The sequence below is a fragment of the Heptranchias perlo genome, chromosome 21 (assembly GCF_035084215.1).
Source record: "Heptranchias perlo isolate sHepPer1 chromosome 21, sHepPer1.hap1, whole genome shotgun sequence".
Taxonomy (NCBI): domain Eukaryota; kingdom Metazoa; phylum Chordata; class Chondrichthyes; order Hexanchiformes; family Hexanchidae; genus Heptranchias; species Heptranchias perlo.
In genome coordinates this window covers 37,266,214-37,279,851 of record NC_090345.1, presented here as the reverse complement: position 1 = coordinate 37,279,851, position 13,638 = coordinate 37,266,214, and the positions used below count along the sequence as shown (strand labels likewise).

General features: G+C 44.7%; 2 protein-coding genes across 2 annotated transcripts in view; one reads left to right on the top strand and one right to left on the bottom strand.

Moving 5' to 3' along the window:
- Nucleotides 1-6,730, bottom strand: part of kif20bb (kinesin family member 20Bb) — an 87,622-nt gene extending 80,892 nt beyond the window's left edge. The window contains exon 1 of the mRNA XM_068002488.1: nt 6,606-6,730. The gene's annotated coding sequence lies outside the window, so the exon portion shown is untranslated. The remainder of the gene's footprint in view (nt 1-6,605) is intronic.
- A 36-nt stretch (nt 6,731-6,766) lies between these two features.
- The window catches only part of rpp30 (ribonuclease P/MRP 30 subunit), a 38,425-nt gene continuing 31,553 nt past the window's right edge, over nt 6,767-13,638 (top strand). The window contains exons 1-2 of the mRNA XM_068002487.1: nt 6,767-7,240; nt 12,127-12,182. Coding sequence (XP_067858588.1) covers nt 7,159-7,240; nt 12,127-12,182 — 138 coding nt within the window. The 5' untranslated portion in view covers nt 6,767-7,158. The remainder of the gene's footprint in view (nt 7,241-12,126; nt 12,183-13,638) is intronic.

Genomic DNA, 13,638 nt, shown 5'->3' with positions numbered 1-13,638 from the left:
CGTGAAACACGTGTAAGGAGTCTTACAACACCAGGTTATAGTCCAACAGATTTATTTAAAATCACAAGCTTTCGGAGGCTTCCTCCTTCGTCACCTGATTTTAAAAGATCAGGGGGAGCCGGAAAGAAGTTCAGAGGTCGGGTGAAGAGTCGGAGGTAGGTGGGGGTCCACCATCAAAGGGAGGCGGCCGATCGCGGGGGTCCTGTCGGCCAGGTGAAATTGTTGAACCTGGATGAAACACTCCTGCTTCTCCGGGCCCACAAGCAGTGCAATAAAGGGGCACACACCTCATGGATTAAGCCCTTCCCGCCTGCTTTCACCTGATGTGAATGCGAAGCAATGGGAAACCTGGACAGGTAAGGTTAAATTTATATTATTCCAATACACAAAATATTAAGTAACTCAAGTATCTCAATGAAGTACATTGCCCTGTTAAGTAAAGGCCCTCCGGCTTTAAGCGGGGGCGGGACTTCCTGACTTCCTGTGCCTGCTGTCCACACGTGGACAAACCTGCTGGGTTAAACCCAGAAGTAGGCGTGATGGATCCGGGATGCGGTCCCGCTCTGTAAACTCCCCACCCCACCAGTTTTTGGGGGTTAAAATTTACCCCATTGCGTCTGTCTCTTTCCTCCCTCCTCCCCCCACCTGTTATCTTATTTAATCTAAATGGAGCTCGGTGATAGACATTTTAGAAAAATTAGATGAATTTTGTGCTCATTAAGTTGAGAAGAGTTAGTGTCAATCTATCTTCTAGGAGTCAAGTAAATCCAGATCAGATATCAGGCACGTCCAAAACTGCTTTCAACTGATCTCATCCAAAACTCTGCTGCCCCTATCCCAACTCGCACCAAGTCCCATTCACCCATCATCCCTATGCTCGCTGACCTACTTTGGCTCCCGGTCCACCAATGCATCGATTTTAAAATTCTCATCCTCATGTTCGAATTCCACCGTGGCCTCGCCCCTCCCTATCTCTGTAACACCCTCCAGCCCTACATCCCTCAGTGAACTCTGCGATCCTCCAACTCTGCCCTCTTGTGCATCTCCCACTTCCTTCGCCCCACCATTGGTGGCGGTGCCTTCAATTGTCTAGGTCCTAATAAGGTCTGGAATTCCCTCCCTAAACCTCTCTCTCCTCCTTTAAGATGCTCCTTAAAACCTACCTCTTTGACTAAGCTTTTGGACACCTTTCCTAATGTCTCCTTCTTTGGCTCTGATTATGCTCCTGCAAAGCACCTTGGAACATTTTACAACATTAAAGATGCTATATAAATGCAAGTTGTTGTTGATCCACTCTGGGACACCTCTCCATCAGTAACCCTATTTTGGATGGATCAGTGGGAGTGAAAGTTTATGCCAAATTCTACCATACATTATTCAAGCACCATCCTTTTGGGAGGGTAAACTTAATAAAATACAGTTGATTGAAATCATTTCCAGGTTACACCTATAATAGCCAGGTCAAATCTATGATGCAAAAGGTACTGTCAAAGACTCAATAGACTGACTTTAGACACAACAGAACTTGAAAATAAAGGCCAACCCTGAAAAAAAAAGCCTGTCGGAATTTAAACTAAAATGGAAGGGGTGGGGGGGAAAGTCGCATCACATCCTCAAGATGTCCCAAAGCTCCCTAGCCAAGATGGTAATTTACAGGTCCAGGATGGGCAAGTTCGCTCTGGCTGCTTCCACGGTATTGTCCCTGCCCAAAAAGGCCTAGGAGGGAGCATACGGTATCCACCAGTACACGCAAGGCCTTCTGCGACCGATGGGCACTGTAAGGTATGGAGTGTCTCCTGGACTCGAACAGTAATATTATTTAAATTGTTACTGTTACTTTTGGTTTTGCTGCTTATTTTAGGCATCTTTGTTTAATTGGATCCTTTGTTTCTTTTATTATATTTATGGTACCCTTAAGCTGATTTTAGTGTCACCTCTATTAGTCCATTAAAAAAGACCCAAAACTCCTTACCGCTAATGAATTAGTTCTGAAATGCTGCCACCACTGTTGTGTAAACAAATGCAGTAACCAATTTCCATACAGCAAGGTCCCAAAACAGCAAATAAGTGAATGACCAGACAATCTGTTTTCAGGGATTTGGTCGAGGAAAGTATATTGCCCAGGAGATAGAAATCTCCCTACTCTTGTTCAAATAGTGCCATGGGATCCTTTACATCCACCTAGATTAACATCTCATCCAAAAGCTAGTTGCTCGAACCATGCAGCAAACGCTCAGTACTCCACTGGAGCGTCAGCCTAGATTATAAAATCATAGAAAATTTATGGCACAGAAAACTTAAACTTAAATAAGGGCAATTATAAAGGAATGAGGGTGGAATTGGCTAAAGCGGACTGGGTAAACAGATTAAATGGTATGATGGTGGATAAGCAGTGGCAAACATTTTAAAAGATATTTTATGACTCGCAACAAACATATATCCCTGTGAGGAGGAAAGACGCCACAAAAAGGGTGAACCAGCCATGGCTAACTAAGGAAGTCAAGGATGGTATCATGTTAAAGGAAAAAGCATACAACATGGCAAAGATTACTGGTAAGCCCGAAGATTGGGAAAACTTTAAAAACCAGCAAAGGATGACTAAAAGAATAATAAAAAGAGGGAGAATATAAATTAGGAGAGCAAATTAGCAAGAAATATAAAAACTAACAGTAAAATCTTCTACAAGTATATAAAAAAGAGAGGGTAGCTAAAGTAAACATTGGTCGCTTAGAGGACGAGACTGGGGAAATAATAATAGAAAACAAGGAAACGGCAGAGGAATTGAACAGATATTTTGTATCTGTCTCCACTAATAACATCCCAATAATAGTAGACAATCAAGGGGCAAAGGGGAGGGAGGAACTAAAAACAAACAATCACGATCACTAAAGAAAAAGTACTAGGTAAACTAATGGGTCTAAAGGCTGACAAGTCCCCTGGACCTGATGGCTTACATCCAAGGGTCTTAAAGGAAGTGGCTACAGAGATAATGGATGCATTGGTTGTAATCTTCCAGAATTCACTAGATTCTGGAAAGGTCCCAGCGGATTGGAAAACCGCAAACACAACACCCCTATTCAAGAAGGGAGTGAGACAGAAAGCAGGTAACTATAGACCAGTTAGCCTAACATCTGTCATTGAAAAAATGCTAGAATCCATTATTAAGGAAGTAGTAGCAGGACACTTGGAGACTCATAATACAATCAAGGAGAGTCAACATGGTTTTATGAAGGGGAAATCATGTCTGACAAATTTATTAGAGTCCTTTGAGGAAGTAACGGGCAGGGTGGATAATGGGGAACCAATGGATGCAGTATATTTGGATTTCCAAAAGGCATTCGATAAGGTGCCACATAAAAGATTACTGCACAAGATAAGAGCTCATGGTGTTGGGGGTATTTTCTGGCATGGATAGAGGATTGGCTAACAGAAAACAAAGAGTCGGGATAAAAGGGTCATGTTCAAAATGGCAATCTGTAACTAGTGGGGTGCCGCAGGGATCAGTGCTGGGGCCTCAACTATTTACAATATATATCAATGACTTGGATGAAGGAACAGAGTGTCTTGTAGCCAAATTTGCTGATGATACAAAGATAGGTGGAAAATCAAGTTGCGATGAGGACACAAAGTGTCTGCAAAGAGATAGCAACAGGTTAAGCGAATGGGCAAAAATTTGGCAGATGGAATATAATGTGGGAAAATGTGAAGTCATCCACTTTGGGAGGAAAAATAAAAAAGTAAAATATTATTTGAATGGAGAAATACTACAAAATTCTGTGGTACAGAGGGACCTGGGTGTCCTCGTACATGAAACACAAAGAGTCAACATACAGGTACAGCAGGTAATCCAGAAGGCAAACAGAAAATTGGCCTTTATTTCTAGGGGAATGGAGTATAAAAGCAGGGAAGTCATGCTACAACTGTACAGAGTGATGGTGAGACCACACATACAGTCCTGGTGCCCTTATTTAAGGAAGGACATACTTGCATTGGAGGCAGTTCAGAGAAGGTTCACTAGGTTGATTCCGGGTATGGAAGGGTTGTCTTATAAGGAAAGATTGAACAGGTTGGGTCTATACTCATTGGTGTTTAGAAGAATGAGAGGAGATCTTATTGAAACATACAAGATTCTGAGGGGACTCGATAGGGTAGATGCTGAGAGGATATTACCCCTCATGGGGATATCTAAAACTCGGGGGCATAGTCTCAGAATAAGGGGTCGCCCGTTTAAGACGGAAATGAGGAAGAATTTCTTCTCCCAGAGGGTCGTGAATCTTTGGAATTCTTTACCCCAGAAAGCTGTGGAGGCTGAGTCATTGAAAACATTCAAGGCTGAGTTAGACAAATTTTTGATCAGCAAGGGAGTCAAACGATATGGGGAAAAGGCGGGAAAGTGGAGTTGAGGTAAAAATCAGATCAGCCATGATATTATTAAAATGGCGGAGCAGGCTTGAGGGGGTCGAATGGCCGACTCCTGCTCCTATCTCTTATGGTCAGGAGGCCATTCGACCCATCTTGTCCACGACAGTCGAAAATGAGCCACCCAGCCTAATCCCACTTTCCAGCACTTGGTCTGTAGCCCTGTAGGTTACAGCACTTCAGGTGCACAGCCAGGTACTTTTTAAATGAGTTGAGGGTTTCTGCCTCTACCACCCTTTCAGGCAATGAGTTCCAGACCCCCCCCCCACCACCCCCTGGGTGAAAAAAATTTTTCCTCAGATCCCCTCTAGTCCTTCTTCCAATCACTTTAAATCTATGCCCCCTAGTTATTGACCTCTCGGCTAAGTTACTAAAATCAATGTTCAGACCAAGGGCTGCAAAGCGCGCAGGAGAAAGATCGAATCCTATCCCTGAAGCTTGCATTGAACTTGACTGGAACAGTGTGCAAGGGCAGTGATATCAAGAGTAGGAAGCGAGGGGAGGCGGTGTTAAAACGGTGAGCCACGGGGACCTCTGGGTCAGACTTGTCAACTGAACAGTGGTGTCCGGCAATGCAGTTGAGAACACCGGGAGAGCAGCAAATACTGCGCCAATCGGCGCTCTATACAAAGCAATGATATCGCACGTAAAATGCTGGAAATACTCAGCAAGTCAGGCAGCATCTGTAGAGAAAGAAACAGAGTTAACGTTTCGTCAGAACATCGCACAACAGGGTAGACCCCGGGAGCTTTTAGTAGGGGGAGGGCCAGTCCGATAGGAAGAACCTCAGTAAACAGGGGGGGGCAGTTCGATAGGAAGAGCCTCAGTAAACAGGGGGGGGGGGGGGCAATCCGATAGAAAGAGCCTCAGTAATCCGGGGGGGGCAATCCGATAGGAAGAGCCTCAGTAATCCGGGGGGTGGGGGAGGCAATCCGATAGGAAGAGCCTCAGTAATCCGGGGGGTGGGGGAGGCAATCCGATAGGAGGAGCCTCAGTAATCCGGGGGGTGGGGGAGGCAATCCGACAGGAGGAGCCTCAGTAATCCGGGGGGTGGGGGAGGCAATCCGACAGGAGGAGCCTCAGTAATCCGGGGGGTGGGGGAGGCAATCCGATAGGAGGAGCCTCAGTAATCCGGGGGGTGGGGGAGGCAATCCGATAGGAGGAGCCTCAGTAATCCGGGGGGTGGGGGAGGCAATCCGATAGGAGGAGCCTCAGTAATCCGGGGGGTGGGGGAGGCAATCCGATAGGAGGAGCCTCAGTAATCCGGGGGGGGGGGGCAATCCGATAGAAAGAGCCTCAGTAATCCGGGGGGGGCATTCCGAAAGAAAGAGCCTCAGTAATCCAGGGGGGTGGCAATCTGATAGGAAGAACCTCAGTTATCTGGGTGCGGGGGGCAGTCCGATAGAAAGAGCCTCAGTAATCCGGGAGGGGGGGTCCAATAGAAAGAGCCTCAGTAATCCAGGCGGGGTGGCAATCCGATAGGAAGCGCCTCAGTAATCCTGTGGGGGGGGGGCGCAATCCGATAGAAAGAGCCTCAGTAATCCAGGGGGGGGGGGGACAGTCCGATAGGAAGAGCCTCAGTAATCCGGGGGGTGGGGGGCAATCCGATAGGAAGAGCCTCAGTAATCCGGGGGGGGGGGGGGGGGGGCAGTCCGATAGGAAGAGCCTCGGTAATCCGATAGGAAGATCCTGAGTAATCTGGGGGGGGGGGCAGTCCGATAGGAAGATCCTCAGTAATCCGGGGGGGGGGGCAATCCGATAGGAAGAGCCTCAGTAATCCGGGGGGGGGGGGCAATCCGATACGAAGAGCCTCAGTAATCTGGGGGGGGGGGGCAATCAGATAGGAAGATCCTCAGTAATCTGGGGGGGGGGCAGTCCGATAGGAAGACCCTCAGTAATCTGGGGGGGGGGGCAATCCGATAGAAAGAGCCTCAATAATCCAGGGGGGAGGGTCAGTCCGATAGGAAGAGCCTCAGTAATCCGGGGGGGGGGCAGTCCGATAGGAAGAGCCTCAGTAAACCGGCACTGACCTTACCTGGACTGTGAGGGCCGCAAATCTCTGCAGCAGGTTAGCACTTGTGTGGCCCAGAAGACAAAGAACCCCGCAGTAAACGGACACCCACTAGCGACTAGCGACTACCCCCCGAACTACTATTACACGCCTTGGCCCTGACTGCTGCCCTTACCGGACACACACTGCCCCCCGACCTGGGACAGAAGCTCCCTCTCCCTCTAGCTCGCGCTCTCTCTCCGTTAACGGTCCGCGCTCGCGCTCCACACACTGGTTTATTAATGCTCCTCTGCGCGCTCCTTATTTTTTTAAATTCCACCAATCGGGAGCCAGCACCGCCGCGCGGCATCACGGGTATTAACGACTCGCCGGGCCGACCGGTGACGGCTCGTCGAAAAGTAAGGTGACGGGAGCGCCAAGGGCCTTCCGTTGATCTTAGTGAGGAGAAACGGAATCGTTGTCATTATCAGTTTGGACATCGAAACTAACCAGAAGAAACTCGGACGGGAGTCTGGGGCTTGTAGTTCCGTGGGCCCGCGCTCTGAGGTCCGAGTCAGCGCTGCTCGAGTTGATGGTCTTTGATTTAAAGCGGGGCGGACAGTGGACGCCGGCCGTGTGTCCAAATTACTCAGCCCTTGTGGAGCGGTGGGGGAGTCAAGAGTTTATCCTCAGAGTAAGAAGGGACAAGCCGCTGAACCAGCAAACACTTCCCGTCACATTTTGAAAGCATGGCCCTTTTCGTAGATTTAAACCTCGTCAACATCACAGAGAAAAAGCGATTGCAAAGTATAATAGAAACCGCGGCGCATCGTGAGTATTGTTTCTGTTTCTAAGTCAAGCAAGTTAACTGCTTAGATGTCAGAGGAGTACGGAACTTCTAGCGTCTTTTAATGGGGTTTTTTTGTGATTTATGACCAGCTGCTGTCCATCCTTTACAGTAAGAGACCCACATTCCATATTGAGTGAGTTGCATATGGCTTAAAGCCCTCTCCCAAGCTAGAAATCTAACCTCCCCACCCCGTTAGAAACTCCAACCAGCCCCGAATGCAAAACGCAAACTTCACAAGCTAAAAATTGAAGCCGTCCCCAGTTATACAGCAAAAACCTGTCCCTATGCTTTTCGGACTTGTTCCTTTTCCCTCTCCCTTCACTTCACACTTAGTGTGATACAACACAGAAGGAGGCCATTCGGCCCATCGTGCTTGCGACGGCTCTTTGGCAGAACTATCCAATTAGTCCCACTCCCCTGCTGTTTCCCCGTGGGCCTGTAATTTTCCCCATCAAGTATTTATCTAATTCCCTTTTGAAAGTTATTAATGAATCTGCTTCCACCACCTTTTTCAGACAGTACATTTCAGATCATAACAACTCGCTGCTAAAAAAAAATGTTTCCTCATGTCGCTTCTGGTTCTTTTGCCAATCACCTTAAATTTATGTCCTCTGGTTAACTATCCTTCGGCCACTAGATACAGTTTCTCCTTATTTACTCAATCAAAACTGCTTATGATTTTGAACACCTTTGTCAAATCTCCTCTTAACTGTCCCTCCTCTAAGGAGAACAACCCCAACTTCTCCAGTCTCCATATAATTGAAGTCCCTCATCCCTGGTACCATTCCAGTAAATCTCTTCTGCACCCTCTCTAAGGCCTTCCTAAGTGTCTTGCCCAGAATTGAACACAATACAATAAAGATGAAGGCTGCAGGGAGGATGTCCAGAATGCTAACCATGGCACTGTGGAACACGTGGCAGTTTGGGTGGGAGGGAGAGGATCAGAATAGAAAGATTGTAGTCATAGGGGATTCTATAATTGGGGATAGATAGCATCCTCTGCACTCGCAACCAAGAGTCCAGGAGGGTGTGTCACCCACCTGGTGCAAGGATAAAGGACATCTGAGCAACTGGAGAGGAACTTGGGGAGGATCCAGTTGTTGTGGTCCATGTGGGCACCAATGACATAAGGAACAAGAAGGAGGAGGTCCTCCTAAGCTAGGAATTAAATTAAAAAGCAGGCCTCTATGGCGGTAATCTCAAGATTAGTACCTGAGCCAAACACTAATTGGCCTAGGGATAGGCAGATCAGAAAGGTGAATGCATGACTGAGAGTGGTGTGGGAAGGAGGAGTTCTATTTCATAGGACACTGGCACCAGTGCTGGGACAGACTCCACCTGAACCAGAATGGGACCAGAGTCCTAGCAGAAAGGATAAATAGGGCAGTGCATAAGGCTTTAAACTAGCAAGATGAGGGAGGGATCCAGTAGCAATAGCAAAGCTTAAAGATAAAAACAGGCGATGTGTAAAGGTCAGACCAGGGTAAGGATTAAAGATAACATACATTTATAAAACAGAAGTATAAAAGGACTGTTAAATAAAGCAAAAGGAACAACTATTAAAATGAATTAAACTGTCTGTACACAGCAGCAAAAATAAAACGGGGAACTAGAGGCAATAATCTGTAGTGAAGAAACAGGTGATAGTAGGAATAACTGAAACATGGCTATATATAGAATAGGACTGGCAACTAAATAATGTAGGCTATAACATAATCAGAAAAGATAGTTGGTGGCAAAGTCTTCATCCACCACACACATCTCTCCACCCTCGAACCCTTTAAACTGCTCTACCTTGCTGCTACAAATTGGATAGCCAGGTGATGAAGGATAGAATACTGGAGCGTGGTCTTCAGTTGCTTCCCAGCCTTTATTCACAGAGATCAACACCACATTCTAGATAAGCTCTCGTATCTGTTTATAAAAGAGTCCCCATTTGATATGCACCACCTGAAATCAATTAACACTAATTGCTCTAAATCACATGGATACAATTAACACTTACTACCTCTTGCCAGACCTTCGAAAGCCTCCTTAAAACCTTCCCCTATGACTGGTCATAACATCTCTCCTATTTCTTGTTTGGTGTCCACTGATCCATAAAGCAAGTTAGATAATTTGTTAACTAAAAGGTGCAATAGAACCAATAGCTGTGCTTGACTGACAAGATTGTTTGTACCAGATTCTGTCCCTGCTTCTTATCACACACTAGTTTGGGGAGATGTCTTGTTCCCTATTTGTACTGCATAATTGCTGGTAATAGTGCAGCTCAAATTACCAATAAGTGCGCAATTTAAATACACTGTCATACTTGTCTTTGGAGGGAGGATCACTGTCAAAGTTGGGGATTGCCTCCTTACCTGTTCTATTAGTACATATGGAAGCAATAAAACATTTGCTCATGCGTTTGCACTATTGTTATAAAATCTTTTTCTAAAAACGGTTTACTTTTGCTCCTATAATATGCCTAATGACTGAGCTCTCCATGCAGATGTTACTGAAACTGTTTAATTTCCTGTGCATCCAGCAGTTGAGTTTCATTCACTTACATAGTTTTTTAATGTCTTTTATGTAATTAGTGATTTTAGCAGTAGCAGGACTGCTTCCCAAAGTGGTTCTGTGTTGTAAATAAAGATTTAGATATACACTGTGAGAGGCAGAGCTTACTAACCATTACTCTTAAGTATAAGTGAAATAACTATATGGTTATAGTGTCAAGAAGCACAATTATATAATGGCCCAGATTTTGCTGCAGCAGGGCATCTAACAGCATCTGCCATTAGTTAGACTTGCCCTTGCATGTTTTGGTTTTAAATTTTTTTGCATAGCAAGTTGCTGAAAGTGCAAGCTGATAATGGCCCACTTTCATGGGCATCTGGGATCTGAGTAAAGACGGCAAGCAACTATGGTACAGCGACCTCAGGCGAGGGGCAGATGTGCATTTAAACTCAAATATCCAAAAGTTGCTGGCCAAGTTGTTTCGCGAAGAAAGGCATCTCGCTGTCTGGCTCACCATTGAAATGCATTGAATGGCATGAAGCTGCTGTATTTGCGCTGTAGATTAACAATTACAAATGTGGAGTCTCATTCCTTCAGGTTTTAATTGTTGGAGATTTTAAAAATGTAAATTTTTACCTTTTTCACTTTTGTCTCTTTTCGCTCTCTTAATCCAATCTTTCTTTCCCTCTCTTTATTTCTCTTTCTGTACCTGATTTGACATTGAATTCACCCACACTAATTTACACTTCCTTCTCAGCCCTTATACTGTTAATTTCACAATCCTTCAATCTGATGAGTTACGGAGATACACAGTTGTCCCGTTCACTCAGGTACCAGGTGCCCTGTTTCCCTCGCTGCGACGTTACCAGCTCGCACCTTCAGCAACTTGCCACACAAAAAATTTACATACAAGGGCAAGTCTAACAGCAGATGGCGTTAGATGACCTGCTATAGCAAATTATGGCCCAATGTCAAAACAAGTACAGAAAGAAATAGAGAAGGAAAGAAAGATTGGATTAAGAGAGAGAGAAAAAAGAGACACAAAGGAAAAGTGGGAAAAAAAGTTTAAGTTTGACATTTTTTAAATCTCCAACAACAATTAAAACCTGTAGGAATGAGGCTCTGCGCTTGTAATAGTTAATTTTCAGGCCAGAGAGGTTGATTAGCAGTAGTTAACACTTATCACATTGTTAGAAGGGTACTTACACTTAAAATGACTTGACTTAACTTTCGAGTTTAGTTCATATCTACTGTGCAAATACAGCAACTTCACGCCATTCAATGTATTTCAATGGTGAGGCAGACAGCGAGATGCCGTTTCCGCGACGCTAACGGTGAAACGGTGCAACTCAGACAGCAACCATTGGATACTCACATTTAACTGCACATCTGCCCCTCGCCTAAAGTTGCTGTACCATTTGCGCATAAATAACGGTGAGTGCCATTAGCCTCACTGTTATTTTGAGATCAAAATCTGGCCCATTGTTCTTTTGTTAAGAATTATTGAGGTTCGTTATTACCTTCTGCGCACCTGTCCTATAGTAAATAGCTAACCAGTCTTGCTTTCCTAAAAGCTTTTTTTTGGTAGCTGTGTCTTCAGCTACCTAGGTTCTGCGCTGTGGAATTCCCTGCCTAAATCCCTCTGCCTCTCCCTTTTTTAGGACCTTCCTTAAAATCCACCTCTTTGAGCAAGCTTTTGGTTATCCCTTCTAATATCTCCTGAGTTCTGATGAAAGGTCATCGACCTGAAACATGAGCTCTTTTTCTCTCTCCACAAATGTTGTCTGACCTGCTGAGTGTTTCCAGCATTTTCTGTTTTTATTTCAGAATTCCAGCATCCACAGTATTTTGCATTTGTTTCCTTCTAATATCTCCTTGGATTCAGCTTCCATATTTTTGATTACACCAATGTGAAGCGGTTTGGGAAGTTTTACTACATTACTACATTTACGACATTTTTGGCAAAGTACAGCAGTAGCATAATGGACTCGAGATCCTATTCAGTCTTTTCCTGTCAATTGGAAGTTTGTTGCTTAAAAAATGTGAATGATCTAGTAATTATCTTTTGAATCTAGAGTATACTGTAGTACAGGTAAGAGGGCAAGTATGCACTATAATGAAGGTATGAGTCTTTCAACAGGCCATTGTAGCTCCTGTTGCCTTCTAGGATTGAGTTGGGAGTGTTGGAAGTAGGGTGGTAAAGTGGAGCACAGCAATATTGTTCTTAACTGGTACTGGGATAAGGAATAATATTAATTTGTATAAGGGTTTCATAAACAGATGAACATAGATTAAAGGACTTGAGTAGCTAACAGTTTGAATATACGCACTGCTACACTATAACCAATTATTTTCCTCTGTTCCCTAGTTGGTTATTCAACAGTTGCGATTAATCATGTGGCTGACTTTCAAGGAAAAAGGCAGGTATGGAGGCTTTATTAATATCTCAATTCAAATTTCACATGTTGGTTTCTGTAGCCTAAATATCCTTTATGTCTAAAAGGCTAGTTTCTGGCAGGTGTCTGTAGGCATGATGATTGTTTGATTCAGATTTCACATTCACTTTTTTTTTAAAAAGTCAAAAATCATTACTTTTTAACAAAAAACTAATTTCACTATCTCTTAAAAACTGAACTATCGGCAACTACCACAAAAGCAACCATATGACATTGTTGGAAAAAAATTGGCAACGTTTTTTGCGTGCCGATGTTTGTTCCCTACCCACACCACTAATCGAGAGTAGATTGTAGTACGGGGTTGGGGGGTGGGGTGCGGAGAGCAAATATATTCTATAATAAAGTTGTACGATTAACGTGAATAAAATTCATTACAAAATAAACACACACAAATTACAGTTCTGAAATACATTGTAAAATTACACATCGACTTACCCATTCTTGTTCTGATCATTCCAGCAATCTCCCCATACACAGCTGACTACACATCATCAGAGTTCTCAAACATTCTGACCGTGGGACCCTGCAACACACCAATCCACCCTGGGCTGTGCATATGAACTTTTTTTTTTAAAAAAAGAAGCTGTCCTAAGTTCCATGAATTCCCAACAACTGAAGTACAGTTCGCAGGAGCCACTATCACCATCCACCATTACACATACTCAGACCCTCCCATCCACACCCGCCTGACACACACCCCTGTGTCCCTACAACCTGGCTGTTGAAGAACGCTTGAAGTGAACCGCACAGTCCACTCTGTCATTCTGGTCCTAAAATGTCCTGCCTCGATCTATGCTCCTTCCATGTCCTCCTTCCTGTCACCACCCATGTCCCGACTCCCAGTTGGCTGAGTCCTGACTTCTGGTCTCATGCCACCTCCCCAAGTCATCAGTATACTTAAAATATGGAAAAGCCAATGAATGGGACTGGCTATAGTTTATAGAAGAGGAGCTGCACTCTGCATAGCAGATCCAAATGTAATGTATTTTCTGAGGTAATTTGGATGGCGTTTTGGCTGCTATGGCCATTGTACGATATAGAAAGCACTTTGTGTAGCACCTTTCACGTCCTGAGGACACCCCAAAGGGCTTTATAGCCAACGAAGTGTGGTGACTATTGTAATGTAGGCAGACACAGCAAGGTCCCACAATATAAATGACCAGATAATCACTCATTTTTTAGTGGTGTTGGATGAGGGAAATAGGTTCACCAAGTCACCATGAGAACCTCTCATGGGCAATTAGGGAAGGGCAATAAATGCTGGCCTTGCCAGCAACACCCACATCCAATGAATGAATTTTTTAAAAAAAGCTCTCCTGTTCTTCTTTGAATATGTCAAGAGATCTTTTATGTCCACCTGAGGGGGCAGATGGGGCCTCAGTTTAATCAAAAAGCTGGCATCCCCCCAGTACTCCACTGGAATG